At 45.4% G+C, this 16,449-nt stretch overlaps 1 protein-coding gene across 3 annotated transcripts in view; it reads right to left on the minus strand.

Annotated features, from left to right (window-relative positions):
- Window positions 1-367: 367 nt before the first annotated feature.
- LOC147666257 (uncharacterized) overlaps window positions 368-16,449 on the minus strand; it is a 56,694-nt gene continuing 40,612 nt past the window's right edge. For 2 of the 3 annotated variants that reach the window (XM_086949188.1, XM_086949189.1), the window contains one exon: window positions 368-3,224. In XM_086949188.1, coding sequence (XP_086805314.1) covers window positions 1,772-2,521 — 750 coding nt within the window. In that variant the 5' untranslated portion in view covers window positions 2,522-3,224 and the 3' untranslated portion in view covers window positions 368-1,771. The remainder of the gene's footprint in view (window positions 3,225-16,449) is intronic. The other variant, XR_015304854.1, reaches the window with a different exon arrangement.

The raw sequence follows: 16,449 nt of genomic DNA on the forward strand, positions 1-16,449 counted from the left end.
TGTTTTTAGCTTTCCTAAACAAATCAGGTATGGATTGGGTAGAACTGAATTATGTAACCAAAACAGGAGTGAAGCCCAGATCTCAGTATTACAGGTAGCACTTCTCTCTTCATTAACACAGACGGAGAGGTATTACCATCTCAAGCAAAGAACCGCCTCTCACTCAGAGAAGGCACACTGGCGAGAAACGTCCACTCTGATTCCACCTGCGCCAGAATCACAGCTGAAAGCAGTCACGCTATTGAGATTTGACCCCTCTATTGCCAAATAAACTAGGCTCCTTGTTGACATCACAAATTATCTTTAAAATTTAGGGAGTAAATCACATTTAAGATCTCCTATACAATCAGCAGTCAAATACCATGAATTCAAATACATTTGTTGTTTTATTACATATCTAAAAACATACATTTCATATTAATATGTAAAATCTAGTCATCATTGTGTACATTTCATAGCCTCGTGATTGTTTCTGCTGTATCATAATTTAGTTCATGTTAATGTTAAAGTAAATAGAGTTTAAGCCTGATACACACCTCTGTAGTGTGGTTTTTAAAGGCTCTTGGATGTCCATACATGGGTGGTGTTTGGATGTTTGGTTATGTATCATTCATACAGATTTATAAAGTATGGGGTTTCAAATGTATTATGCCACAGATGGCTGTACAAACCACTTGTTCCTAAATATAATTTGTTCAGTTTAGAACTTGTAGCTGATAACGTGTAAGGCAAGTGAGTTTGACCCTGAAGCAAACCCCTGTAGTGTGTTAAGTATAAGGATGGGTGTGCTGAAGAGCAGGCTCGTTCCTGTTCCTGACTGGCAGTGTGGTTGGGTGGTGTGGTGATTATGATGATGGTCGGCAGCAGGAAGAACTTCCCGGACTCAGCACTTTGTTAAAATGAACTCGGTGGAAAGCATTAGTTTCTACTATCTTTGGCTACTGAAGATGTAGCCTTTCTTCTGATGTACATATTATATCGAACAACTCCTTCCTCTAGGCAAGGCTGGTGTATGAGAACACTGTTTATTTGGCCGCTCCAGCAACACAAAAGCACCTTACAGATCATTCAGAATACTATGATCTAGTGTGTGTTCACTGATGTCTCCGCAGAATTGATAACATACTAAAGCTCTTCATACATTCCTGGCACTCTAAAAACATACATTTCACATTAATATGTAAAATCTAGTCATCATTGTGTACATTTCATAGCCTCGTGATTGTTTCTGTTGTATCATAATTTGTGGAAAGGAGTGGTGTGGCTCACTGGTTAGAGGCGGCTGAATGGAAGCAGAGAACAGCCCAGGACCAGGGTTCAATTCCCGACGCGGCAGGGTCGTGGACCAGGGTCAGCGGACTCGATAATTCTTGCCTCGGTGCCTACTCTAACCAGGGATCACACTCGGCAACTCTGGGCATTAGCTTGCCTCATCTCTACAACGGCCCCCCATATTCGCCGGGGATGCCTGGTTTCACCTTGGAGATACCCAGAAGGGACCATCTCACAGGGATAGCCAGGACGGGTTCCCCAGCAGTCTATAGCGCCACAACGCCTCAGGGCAGCAGTGCGCTTTACAAGAACACATACATTACATTACATTACATGGCGTTTCCCCTATGTGTGTTCGCTGATGATTTCTGAGATTTGAGGAATCACTAAAACTGCTTCCACATTCATTGCAATGCTATGGTTTTTCCCCAGTGTGTGTTCGAATATGTTTTTGTATGTCTGATGACCCACTAAAGCGCTTCACACATTCTCTGCAATGCTATGGTTTTTCTTCTGAGTGTTTTAGCTGATGTATTGTGAAGTTTGAAAACTGACTGAAGCTCTTCTCACATTCAGTGCAATGATATGGTTTTTCCCCTGTGTGTGTTCGCAGATGTATTTTGAGGTGTGATAACCGTCTGAAGCTCTTCACACATTCAGTGCAATGGTATGGTTTTTCTCCTGTGTGTGTTTGCAGATGATTCCTGAGAGTTGAGGAATCACAAAAAATACTTCCACATTCATTGCAATGGTATGGTTTTTCCCCAGTGTGTGTTCGCTGATGTATTTTGAGGTGTGCTAACAGACTGAAGCTCTTCACACAGTCAGTGCAATGGTACGGTTTTTCCCCTGTGTGTGTTCGCTGATGTCTTTTGAGGTTTGGTAACTGACTGAAGCTCTTCATACAGTCAGTGCAATGGTATGGTTTTTCCCCTGTGTGTGTTCGCTGATGTATTTGGAGTAGTGATAAGCGACTGAAGCTCTTCACACATTCAGTGCAATGGTATGGTTTTCCCCCCACATGGGTTCGCTGATGATCTTTTAGGAGTGCTAACTGACTAAAGTTCTTCACACATTCATTGCAATTGCATGTTGCTTCTCCTGTGTGTGTGTGCTGATGGCTCTTTAGTAGTGATGATAAACTAAAGCTCTTGCTGCTTGTGTATGATTTCTCTTTCTTAGTTAGAGTCTCTGGGTCAGGTTTATAATTATCTGCATCCAATGACTGGGTTTCCCGAGGAGCTAACATGGTTGATAAAGCACTTGTGTTATTCTCACATTCCTTGTATGTGTGTGGTATTTTGGATGGTTGATTTCAGATTTCACAATGAAATACAAGACTCACCAACTACACATATGATAACTGTGGCAAGTAAAGCTTCTTTGTAGGTGGTTATGTCTTTAGATTGAGGAATGGTTTTGCATGTTTATAAGTGAAGATTAGTCTTCCTTCTGGTCGAAGCAAATTTGGACAGTCTCAGAGACCCGCTTTCCTTTGCCCTTAGTTGTCTGGCTCCACTCCCTTGGGCTTTTCTCTTGCTCCTGTGGTTTGGCCAGGAAGAGTTTACAATACACCTAGCATGCTCAATGGTGGGTCTGTCATCATCACAGGAAGTAGAGCAATGCTGTATCCACCTCATACCGAACACATTATCAAAGCTGGTGGTGGAGGCCTGTTAATACAGGAAGTGGTTTGTCAGTGTTGTTGCCTTAATTTTCTAGAGGTCATTTCTTAGTCCTGTTGCGTGGAGGTGCACAGCTCAGACTCTTACATCCACTGAATTGCTCTTGACTGCCTCTTCGAGGATCTATCAGTTTATGTTCAGGTTTCTCAGTCTCTGACTGTGCAGATCTTTTCCTGAATATTGGAGCTCATTTTTTTTTTACCACTTTTCAGATTTGCACGATTACGGTCATTATTCACGATCATTTGTGCATTCAAGGCTGGTTTCCTATTGGATGTAAAAGAGATTTAAAATCACTAAATGGAAATGTAAGAGCATGTGAATACACAATATTTAACTAGTTGTAAAAAACCATTTATGAAAGTCACCAAGAGATATTTCCCCATACACAGATATTTAACTAAATGTTCTATTGAACATGTACATCTTACTTAATTCAGAAAAGGAGGTGATTTTCCAGTGTTCACAGAGTAACTTAGTACAGAAAGAGCACACATGGAACGCCCACTTGCTAGAAGTACAGCTTTACGAAGACACACATGGTTAAGATTTCATTTAAACAAGAAGGTATTGTGTCAGAAGAGATGGACCAGGATGTGCTGCTGTCACTTCAGTTTCAGGAAGTGTATGACAACAGTAACCCTTTCAAGACTAAATGACCAAGAAAACTCTTCATGAAGTTTATAATAAATGTAACACATCAGGAAGTATATAATAAAGCTAATGCTCCAGGAAGTATATAATAAACGTAACGCTTCAGGAAGTATATAACAAATGTAGCTCCATTCACACTCTTCTTGACAGTACTTCACAGTTTATACTGGAGGAGCTGCAGTTCTAACTTCTGTCTTTACTTTTCTGTTTGTTGTTATTTTTGCCACATTCCTAGGGATGGTTAAAGCACTTGTTGGAAGATTGCACCATTTATTACAGTGATTCCATCACAACTAATAATATACCTGCGATATCTCTGCTGCCAGTACATGTCTGCTTTTTATCTTTTTCTGCCTTTACCGGGGTATCTAACTAAATGTCTTCCGTTTGGTGCCAGCATGCTTCTCGGTCAGTGGATGGAGCATTGGAAGAGTAAGACAAGATGTCCATTGCTTGAGGGTGAGTGCAGCACTTACACCTCTGGATATTTCTTACATTCAGCTCCCTTATGGCTGCATACTCGCTCAGCAGGGTTCATTGACCACTAAAGCAGGGGAGTGACACAATGAACACAGCAGACATCAGGTAATGAAGTAATAGACAAACGCCATGATAGCGTAGAAGGATCAAAAGCATCTTTAGAGAAGCTTGCCGGGGACATAAAAACGGAGGAAGTGCACAGGTAGCTACTTATGAGGTACAAACAGGGGAGACGAACATGTAGGTACATACTCCATTTTGGGTCTATTTCAGGCTTTTACTGAGCTGGGAATTGGGGTGCACTGTATCTTAATCCTGTGGCTGATAAAGGCACTTGCTGCAAGGGTGTTACCACTTTGACCCTTTACAAGAGGGGAGCCGAGCCTTAGAAAGCACAACACCTGAAGGTGAGGGTCCAGGTGTCAGAAAATATCAGCAAGAGACATGAAAGGATCCTAATAAACACAGCCCCAGAGAGGCGAAATCGTCAGCCTAGATGGAGAAGAGCTGGGTCCTCCACTGTTTCCGGAACAGTAAGCGATATTGAATCTTTCTAAGGTTAGGAGGCATAGAATTTCATTTGGGTTGGAGCTAAGACATGGAAGGAGAAACCTTTTGTTCTGTCTCTCCTGTGACGAGGGATGTGGGCAAGGTTTAGATTGGATGGAGCGTAGCGTTCTGGCGGGCATGTAAAGTTGCATCCAGGCAGCTAGGCTGGTTGCTCCTTAGAGCTCTGTTTGTTTAATTAAGTTTTAAACAGTTGTCATGCATACATTTGGCCAACGCTGATACAGTTTTTAGATTTGACACAAAAGCCAGTCGACTCTGCCGATAGTGAAATAATTAGCTGAGTGTCATCAGCACACAACACTAGTGAGATATTCCAAAATATTTCACTACCTCTGCCAGAGGTCTGATGTCAATATTAACAAGCATTTGCAATGCAAATAGGTCTCGCATTTGACAGTTAGAGCTATTGATGTTGTGAATGCCAATTATTTTTTACCTACACATTTTATTTTTAGAGTGAATGTATGTAGTGTGCAAAATACGTTCGAAAGGTCCTGCACTTCGTAATAAATATATTGAAAAAGACACAAGGTGTGTCAACAAATGCTTGGCAAGTACCTCATGGGTGAAGTGTCGCCACACATTTACACCGTGGTGCTTTACTAATGAGAAACTCATTAATAAAAGTAGTGCTTACAGACTAACCAACGCGATCGGAGCATGTGAATCCGTTTCCCGGCTTCTCTTTCATTTTCTAGACTATTTGACTCACTCTTTTGCGTCTTGGTTATCCCACAAACACTTGGAGGCAATGAGGTTTGCCAAGGGGATTGGGGTAGGGGGGTTTTGGGGGTACATGAAAATGTAGTCATTGCCTAGTTGTCAAAGTTAGCCCAGTGCTATTAGTTAAAAGTGTGCAGATATCATTAAGATTACTTTACTCGCATCTATGAGAAAATCAACATTATTTATACAAAATGCCAGAATGCGTGTCAGCTTTCACAGTGTTGGTTGATTAGTTTGATTGCATACATTTTTGTATTTAATCTTTTACATAGCATCCTAGGCAGGTTACCTAACCCCAAAGTCCCAAGTTGTTACATGACCCATAGTAGGGAGTGTTTTACAGTTGAGCAAATGTGTCCAAATGTAATTTTGGTAGTGCCATGGAATGATCAGCCAATGAGGTACTCTATGAGCAGGTATTTAACGACAAGTTCAAAATGTTCAAAATGTACGGTATTGTGGCTGTTTGTTTGTACACAACCACCTCTCTGAAGGTGTTTATTAACACAGAGCTCCATCTACCGGACATTGCTCACAGAGGGGCGACTAAAGCACAGAACAAAATGTATTCATTTATCCTGAGTGTGAAGGCACCCGGAATGTTTAGGTGCCCGCCCTGAGAGACTAGGGATCCCTGCGCTTCTACAGACTCTGCCGTGCTCCTCTGCAACAGCAGGGCACAGCTCAGAATCTGCTGCTTCTGCTAAGAATAGGTGAAGGGGATGAGGTTGGAGCTTGCAGGACTTTCCGGCAGATTTCCAGGTTCTTGAAAGTGATGATTCTGACGGGTGGCACCAGTCTACTTCTCTACCATCTCCCTTCCTAGTTTCGTGCACACGGTCTCGAAGGAGCATGCGCTGAATTTTGAGCTAAAGCCCTTGCGCCAGCTCTGTACCGTACACACTGTGGTTGGGATACATTTTCCCCACACCACGAGATTCCTTTACGGTCTATGCCACAGCCTCAACCTCAATATCCCATTGGACGCGAAGCGAAGGCTTCCGTTGCGGAAATCCTTTAACAATTGGAATATTAGGGAGGTGATTGAAACATGTGTGTCACCGATGAATAACTCTTTTTACTGTGACGAAGCCTGACGGATGGTATCATTTGGTATTGAATTACCGGCATTTAAACTAGCATTGCCATACCTGTGCAGTACAGAATACACACGGCTCTGCCTTAGTGGATAGTCTTGTGCGTAAGCGGTTTAAAACCACGCTTCACATATCAAACGGTTTTTATGCCCACTATTTGGATGGTCTAAGTTCCCAATGGACCAGTTTTACATGCTGGGGCGAACAAAAACAGTTCAAATGTTTACCAATGGGCTACAAGAATAGTCCAGGCGTATTTGCTGCCCGCATAGTCTCTCTCTTGGAGAGAGTAGACCCAGATGCGTGTTCGTATGTGGATGACATTTATCTCACAGACGAACTTTGGGCGCATCTGTGTCGCGTTGACCGCATAATTTGTAGCTTTGCAGACTTCGGCTACAAATTCAACTTTGCAAAGTCTCACATTGCAGAGTACACAGTGTTGTTCCTGGGCTACGAGCTCAACAATGAAGGACTAGGATTGGCTCCTCACTTCTTGGAGGAATGCGCACAACTGCGCGCTTCGACAACTCTGAAAAAATTACAGTCTTTGCTGGGATTTTTTAATTTCGGGCGAACTTACATTGCTAAATATGCCCAGCGTATCAAGCCTTTGTATGCTTTGATACAACCTACTTTTACCAAATCGTGCTGGATGCCAGAACACTCAGCTATTCTGCAATCTTTGCAGGCTGATCTGCTGGAATCTAAATTCTTACTGACTCGTGATAACCACACCAACCTGGTGATAAAAATCATCCCTGTGGCGGTGGGTTTCACATACCTGACTTTTAACGAAAGGGACACAGTACCTATTGCTTACAAGTCACACTTGTACACTTCCGCTGAAATGCAATTTTCCACTGTGGATAAAGTTGACAGCAGTGCAGATGGTGATTCTTAAAGAACATGCTCTGTCATAGGGAAAAAGTATGTTGGTTGTTACCCAGTTTCCTGCGTTCGAGGCAGTTACGAAAGCTAGTGTACCAAATTCTAAAGCTTTGCACCCCCGGTGGATACAATGGGCAGCATCATTGACATCTCCGGATGTCACCTTTATTTTTGATGCCTCCTTACAGTCGCAGGAGTTTTTGCAATATGAATGTGTTCATCCTGCAAATTTGGCTATGCGGCCTCTGGAGGATTTCCATTGCATCATATACACTGATGGTTCAGCGCAGGTTGCGCATGGTCTAAGCACACATGCGTTTCCGCTTGCGCCATTGTGGTAGGTCCATGGTGAATGATGAGTTCAAGTCCAGAGTTGTCCACACGCAGACTCTAGGGGACTGCACCGCACAATTGGCAGAGTTACGTGCTCTGATGCTTGCATTGGAGTACGCTGATCCTAGTGTGATGACTCTTATTGTAAGTGATTCGTATTACTGTGTCCAGTCTTACAATGAAAACCTGTTCTTTTGGATTCAGAATGATTTTCGTGATTCCAAGGGATAGCACAATAAAACATAACATTATCTGGGTCCGAGTGGCTGAGCTTAAGGAGTAGTTGCCACTCGTGTTTGTAATTCATACTCTTGGTCATCAGCGCGTGGGAGTCCACGCTGTTGGCAATTCGCTTGCCGAAGAGGCAGCAAAATCAGCAGTATCGACATATTTGGTTGCAGCAGTTACACGTTCCAAAAGTAAGATTGATGATGATATCTTGGCAGCTGTTGCTACGACTGAGAGGGGAGTGTAGGAAGGTGGATATCTGACTATGGTTACCCCCAAACTTTTTGCCTGGTGTTTAGCTGGTTTTTGACATAGTTGGCCTGGGAACCTGCTATTCAGGGCCCCAGGCTGATTGCTCTCTCCTTAAAATGGATTCCATGTACCTTAGGTGCATACACAATTGGAACTGGTTCACCTTATTGGCCCCTGCAACAGTGTACCCTAGGTACCCAGGGCATAGGTGTTTCCAAGGCCTACCAGGGGCTGCAGCATGTATTGTGCCACCCCTGGCCTGGCCTCCATCTTTGACACAACTGGCTGATCACTCAGCTGGGGTAAGTTGGTGTAATCACCTCTTGCTTAGATATAGTATCCCTATATCTAACCTTAACTGGACACATGTTAACCTATAAGCCATTCCTATGGAAGGCCCCTGCAATCCTGGGGGTAGAGTGCGTGGTTTCATGTGAGATGGTGCTCTAGCATGAGCTGAGCCTGTCTGCAGCTGTCGGGAACAACTCCCTTAGCTGTTCCGGGATATTGCCATACCATATACTCTTAAGTGCATTATAATCCTCGCAGTTATATGCTAACTTTGTTTTGGCTTTATCAAAACATGTCGAGTAAGGTGTCATACGATTTGGAATACTATCCCCTCGACAGTTATGTCGACGGGGATAGCATTCCACCCTTCTAGAGGGACACAACATGTACATAGCCTTAACCCCGGTTAAAGTTAACCAGAGCCTCAGCATCACAAAATGGATGCTGCCACCACAGACACGAGTCTGACCTCCTGCTGCTGGGAGTCCTTCCAGCGAGGGAGGCTTGGACAAAGGGTTTCCTGCCTTGGGAGGTGCGAGCACCACCCCAAACAGGGTTTTGTGTATTGGGTAGGACAGGGCTGGATAGAAACAGACATGCCCGGGGCACACAAGGTGTCCCCGTGCATAAGCCAGTCCAAACCGGTCCTGGGACTTTCCAGACCCAGGCCTGGCGAGGAGCTGGACAAAGGAAAGGGGGTGTAACCACCCCCCTTCCTGGTCCCACCCAGAGGAGGGACCCAGCAGGTGATCCACCCCTCAGATTGGGAATAAGAGTGGGAGCAGTGCCATAGCACCTCAGATCATCCTGAATCAACTTGAAACTAAGACGACGACTGGACTTCGACATTCTGCTGCACAGAAGACTGAAGAGCATCTCCCTTGTGGCCTAGGAGTGACCAGTGCCACCCTGTGAACACAGGCACCATCCAGCAACTCGACGTCTGCTTTGCCGCCGCCCGCCGGAGCCCGAGCCCAGAGCCTGACCAGACCCAGACTTCTCGCAGCCCGATCCACAGTCCCTGCAAAGAAGGGACCCGTGGAGGCACCGGGACACGTGGGACCGGACCTCTTAAAAGACCCCTGAAGAGCTGACTGCGCAGCATCCGAGGCACCCTCGACTTTGTGCTTTGGGGTCTGAGAAGCCCCACCACCGAGCAGCCCTTGCACCGAAGATCAGCCCCCCAGCATCTCCACGATCTGCGTGGGGCCCTTTTGCATTGTGCCACTCGACGCGCCATCCCGGCCACTTGCCACGTGGTCAGTGGCCATCTTGGCGACGAAACCTACAAACTACACTGCGAGTCTGGATGCTCCAGACTTGCCCTCGCTCCTATAAAAAGGGAGCACCCGCTCTGACCTTGCTGGTCCGAGTGATAAGCCTTTTTCGATTCCTGCGTGGCTTGCATTAGCCAAAGCCTGTTTGCTCCAATCAAGCTGCCGACACCGCCAACAGCGAGAAGCCTGCGTGGGACAGCTCGTGATCGACTCCTAGACGTCCTCGACCTCTTCGTGTCCACGTGGCTGCAGAGAGAAGCTACACCTCATCCCCTGTTTGCACCCGACATCGCCTGGTTCCAATCTGGTTCCACGGTAGTCACTGGCTAGTGACTTTGAACATTGTCCCCTCTGCTTTCAGGTCTTCACAACATCAGATCCACCCTTGGATCCACCGGAACTATTCACATCGAGCCGCCTGCAGCATCTTCAGCTCCAAGCACCATCGACCAGCGTGACGAAACCAGACACTACTTCGACCCTATGCACCCGCGTCCTGTGGGTGAGGTAACTCAGCAACGCCGGTGTTCCCACACTGGTACACACCTCTAGTGTCTGTGTCTTAAGTTTCACTCCTCTAGGTCACTCGGAAGGTTCCTAAATAACTAACGTTATAACTTTTATGCACCATAGACATTGCATTGGAGAGTGCGTGCACTTTAAACACTGCACCCGAGTCCGCGGGCCTTTCCCGACTTAGTCACTGCTAGTCCCGATCAGCTCCAGCGATTCCCAAGGCCCTAGGCCTATTTCCTTTTCAATTGGTATCTCTTATACCACTTTCTTAGTATATGGTTTAGGTGGCCCCTAGGGCTCATCCATATTGTGCAACTTTTGTGTATTTCAACTGTGTTTTGTTTTAACGCTTGTGCTTCTGTGCTCATAAAGAGTATAGGGGATATTTGTAGTTAATAAATATATATATATTTTCAATATATATCTGTGTGGTGTCCTTTCATTAGGTATTCAAGGAGGTTGTATATGGTAAAACAGCTTGCTTCACATGCCTTTCAGAGTTTAGCCTAAGACTGCTTTGTCCACGCTACCACTAGGATAGCTGGTCTATAAGGTTGACTTACAACCAATCATCATAAGGGTTGCTTGGCATGGTACAAGGTGATCACTAGAACTAGTGAGCATCATATACCAGGCCAACTTCTCACAGGGAGGTAAATATCCTAAGGGGTTCCCTTTGAAGTGTTCATACCACTTAAGTCCAGAGAAGGCTCCTTATGTGAAAATACCAGACGTTGGAGAGAGATTGATTCCCAACGTAGGTCGCAGGCACACATTGCTCACAGCGGCCCATGAAGGGGTTGCGTCTGAGCATGCTGGCCTTTCAGCCACTGTGGCTCAGTTACAACAGCGTTTCTGGTGGCGGGGACTGTACAAACAGACGCGTGATTATGTCCTTCAATGTGACATTTGCCAGCAGATTAAGCCTTCAACTGCTGCACGTCCGCCCCAGACACAATTATTCATTTCTAATAAACCACTTGGTTGTGTTAATTTAGATCACTGCTGTCCTTTTTTCTTCTGATATTGCGTATAAGTTTATCTTAGTAGCAGTTGATTCATGCACACGCTTTGTGTGGGTATGGCCTCACCACAGCGCTGATTCACGGACTGTCATAAGAGATTTGCGTGTCTTTGTAGGGATTTTTGCCTGTGGTACCTTCCATTCGGATCAGGGTCCTGCTTTCTCCTCTAAGGCGTATAAGGATGCCATGGCTCCGTTGGGGGTCCAAGTCAAGTTTTCGTCTCCATGCAGACCGGAGGGTAATAGTGTTGTGGAACGAATGAACCGTGACTTAAAGCAATCTTTGACAGCACGAGTTATAGGCACTGGCAGGAACTGGCTGGCCCACCTCAATGGCGTTCAGCGTGCACTTAATAACCTCCCTAGAAGGTCTCTGGGTAGGGGGACCCGATACGAAATGCTCTTTGGTATCAAGATGTATGTACCGGACCTTGACGGTCTAGACTTGCCGGCTGTTGCTGCCTCCTTTGACGTAGATGAACATTGCAATGTTTTACAGACTCTACAAGAGAGGAGAGACAGTCCTGCAAAGGAACACTTGCCCTCCACCTCGGATGATGCGTTCCAGATCCCGGTAGTTGGCTGGCTACCCCAAGTTGGAGAATTGGTTCAGGAGAAGATCGAAAACAAGAAAGAATTTGGTCCCTCTTATCGAGCTCCAGTTCCAGTGCTTGGTGTGAAGGGCACAAGAACAGTCATTTTACCACCACTTCCAGGTCGTAAGGAAAATAGGCATATCTCCATTGACAATGTCAAGATACACAGAGTGGCCGATTCTTCTTAGTAGGACACCGGCAGTCTCATGTCCTTAGATTGTGAGAAATTCTGTATTGGCCACGGCTTCGATTCCTGAGCCTGAGGTTGCCTTCGAGATGCCTGCAATTTCTAGTCCTTTATTGAGTACATTGCCTGGTACTCAACTTGATGAAACTGACTACACTTACCCAACTGACTTATCAATGCCTGAATTACAAACTCGCTTGGCCACAGAATCCAGATTTTCATTTGACACCGTTTCACACAAATCAAGAAAGCCTTCACAGATTACTGTTTATACAAGATTATTTAAATAACATTTTTGATTCCCCCGTGGACATATATTTGGCTAGTGCTTTTTTCGATTTACCTTTTTATGTCAATTGGTTTTGGGTTTTATTTTTTTCGTATCGTCAATGGACACTATGTCGAAGAGAGAACATGCATTCAACATCTTAATGGAACATTGGCACCTCATTCCTCCTCGCATACTGCACACAGATTGAAGAGAGACTTGGCTTTTGTTAACATCACAGCTTGGCCTGTCCTGGATGAGATTGTATGGAATGCTGTTAAATTTCAAATCCATGGCCCCACTGAGGTTATAAATGTCCCTAATGTGCTTACAGTTAACATGGGGGATGTAGTTAAACAAAATATACGTTCTGATGATTGGGATGTTCAGGCCGTAGAAGCATGGTTTTCTGATTTGAAATATTATGCTGCTTTTGATGCTGAAGATTTGTATTTAGAATCTGCTAATTACGGTGATTTATTTTGTTACCAACATTTTGGCAACCACTACCTACATAAAACTAATACTAGGAAGAGCAATGTGAATTACACACAATGGGAACATTGTCCAGCTCCTATACAAGGCAGTTCTAGTGCCTTTTTGAAAAAATACACTTATTTTACTGGTTTTAATCAGTCCAATCCCAAAGCATTTTATTTTAAAATGACCGAAAAGTCCATATCCAAGGTTAGACTTACTGATACTAAAGTTGCAAACTCTGTTGCTAAATTCTTCTTTTAACATATCCAGTTTGGATCCGAATGGCTAGTTGCTCTGGCACAGAAGTGCTGACTCGTACCAACATTGTTTTCTGGGTTTGGCCCAAGGCTTTACACAGGTCAGGGTGGATCCCTGTTTTGAAAGTGACCATTCTGTAACTACCTATTCTGTAGGCAAATTAAGTCAGAATTGGCTCAAACATTCCACCTTGGCGTCAGTTAAACAGCATTTATCTAAACTGACTGACGATGTTGATCTGAATGATTTTATAACAGGCCCGACTGACGATGTTGATCTGAATGATTTCATAAAGATTTCATTATAAACAGCATGGATATATGCTGTTTATAATGAATTCAGGAAAACATCCCAGATTGAGGCGGCTACCCGCCTTAGGGCTATAGATCAGGCTAATTTAGAAAAGGTGCTAGCAGTGGTAGATAATAGCATTAACACGCTTTCTTCCCGCATTTACACATTGGATAATATTGTGTCATCTGTTGTTGATATTGTGCAAGATGAAGTGCCTGTATAGTACCATGGTCAAAATCAATTGCGTTCTCTTATGCAATTTGCTTGGACCCTGCAGACGCTCAAGGCCGGAAAAGTGCCATGGCATTACATGAATACCTCTTCCCTATTTGCCCAGTTTAATTTGACTGATAAGCAACATTTACTTTCAATGAAGGATGCTTCTTTAGGTCTCGCCTGTCGATGCGCATGCGCATCGAGCAAGCGAGAGTATTGGCACTTATCCACTCTTTATCCGCACTGCAAGGAATCGTGGCGATTCCTTGCAGTGCCCGTGACTTTTAAGCTCAATGCGCATGCGCATTGAGCTTAAAAGCGCGTGCACGTCCGTCTTTGTTTACCCGCTCCGCCCCCTCCCCTTCCCGCCGTCTCGCATTTCCCCTGTCGCATTTCTCCTCCCCCCTCCCCTCTCTTCCCTCCGTCTTGTTTATTGTACCCGCTCCGCCCCCTCCCCTTCCCGCCGTGTCGCATTTCTCCTCCCCCCTCCGTCTTGTTGTGTTTGCAGCAAGAAGCTTCTTCCTGAGCGTTCAAAGTAGCGGTTTGTCCGTGGGTGTCAGAGGTATATTCTTCTTATGCGTTATCTTTGATTACATGTAATGTATGCCACCTGTCTTTGGATTGAGTGTGGGCCTTGTTAATTTGGTGTTTTCGTTTGTGTGTGGGCGGTAGGCATTGTTTTGAGTCATTAAGGCCAATCACTTCATTCCTTTGACTTTTGAACCTGGGATCATCTTCTATCTCTTGTTGAACTCCGGCCCTGGAGTTACCTACCACATTCTGTTGCATTCTGGGTGTTGTATTCCTGATTCACGTAGCCTTTGACATGTCACTCTGCACCAGCGGTTTGTTCGAATACACTTTGTTGTTGGCTCACATGGCCCTGTGGACTCACGTCAGTATCCAAGCATCGCATTCCATGTTGCGGTACTTGCCCACTGGGGCTGCCTGTATTTTTTTTAATGTGACGAGGCTATCGAGCTGTACGTCACGTGGGAAACTTCCCTGAATGCTGCGCACGATGCACGTGATAGGAATTGCATTTGGCTGCTTTAATGTAGCCCGGCAACATGTAATGCAATGTTTGGATATTGACACGAGTTTGCGCGAGCCGTGAACGGGAGGATTTTCTCTATGCCCTCTGATTCAGTGAGCCTCATGGCGGCAATTGATTCTTATGTATAATGTCTTCATTTTTCTTACATGTTTTATATATGGAATGATGAACATTTTTGTTTCGAGTGTTTGTTTGTTTTATTTTCGGATTTATACTTAAAACGGATGGACACGAGAAGAACGATGTTTTCTATGTCTATACCTTGCTGGGTATTTACTTTCTATTGTGATTGTTACCTTGAGAAAGGATCAATCCTGCAGAACCCCCCCCCGTGAAATTCAAGCTCAATGCGCATGCGCATTGAGCTTAAAAGCGCGTGCACATGCCCCCAGCTGCCTGCCTTGCATGTATTTTCCCTCAGGCGCACTCCTCCCACACCCCCGCTCTGCCCCCTCCCCTGCCTGCCGTGTCGCATTTCTCCTCCCCCTCCCCTTCTGTGCCTTCCCTCCGTCTTGTCTCTTTTGGCCCCCCTCCTCCTACTCTCCTCCCCCCTCCTCCTCCTACTCTCCTCCCCACTCTCTCTCTCACAGCCTCCCCAGCTCCGCCCCCTCACTTCTTGGTTGCACGGCCGCTAGGCCGTGCCTCCCCTACTCTCCTCCCCCCTCCTCCTCCTACTCTCCTCCCCCCTCCTCCTCCTACTCTCCTCCCCTCTCTCTCTCCCAGCACAACCTTGTTCTATCTCACTTTTTCTCACCCAAGATGGCGCCCCTTTACGCCTAGTTTGCGGTATAGTGCACAATCACGATCGTGTATAGACACAGACGGCACACACACACCCCGTCAGTCGGGTTGATCGCTTGAGGCATACTGCGGCTTATCTGGTAAGCGTTCGTTGTTGTTGGCCCCCGAGAATTCCGTGAGGTTTTAACCAGTAATTGACCCTTCCTTATATGGCTTGCTTGTTTTTGCAGTGTATCAGCACACTGCGTGTGACCGTCTAGCAACATGAAGCATACAGTTCAGAATGGCATTGTTACACCGCTCCATTGAGAACAGTAACTCCTTATCTTGAAGCTTTAAATTGAGCGCACACTCGCAATTCTTCTGCGTTCATTTTATTCACTTAACTTCCACAAGGTAAATGCCTAACCTTGAATTTTTACCCCCTTCTTAGTGCCTGCACTAGTCCTCACTTTGAATGTGGCGCAGCACTGATTGACGAGTGCTGTTTGTAATTCCCGCCACTTTTGCCTGATACCTCCAAGTAATTGCGTACCGGTCTTCAGGTCTCTGTGAAGACCGGTTCAGTGACACGTTTCCATTGTTTTGCGGTCCGCCCACTGCCCGAGGTTTGTGCTCCATCCAGAATCCTTTACGCATGGTTGTCTACCACAGCACTGCCCGAACTCTCCTTGACACCAGCTCTTGCACATTTGTAACAATTTCTTGGCGTTATAAAGCGAACATTAGATCACTATCCTTTCACCACTCGCAGCGGCAAGTTACCTTCACTCCTCATTCTACAGTTGTAAACAGTTTTTAAACCAACATCATCTCTTCACCACTCGCATCGGCTGGTTAACTACTGGCCTTGCAATTCGCGTATCACAGACTTGCCCAATTGAGCACTCAGTCTAACACTCTTCCCTAGACATTGTTGAGTCCTCACGCATGACACTAAGTGTGGCATGGCATAGATGTTTTTGTCGCCACAATGCCAATCTAACGTTGTCTTCCTTAACCTCTCCCTTCCCCCACCCACATCCACCACCACATCCACCACATCCACCGCATCCA

Source organism: Lissotriton vulgaris, unplaced genomic scaffold (genome assembly GCF_964263255.1).
Source record: "Lissotriton vulgaris unplaced genomic scaffold, aLisVul1.2 SCAFFOLD_1976, whole genome shotgun sequence".
In the NCBI taxonomy this organism is placed as follows: Eukaryota; Metazoa; Chordata; class Amphibia; order Caudata; family Salamandridae; genus Lissotriton; species Lissotriton vulgaris.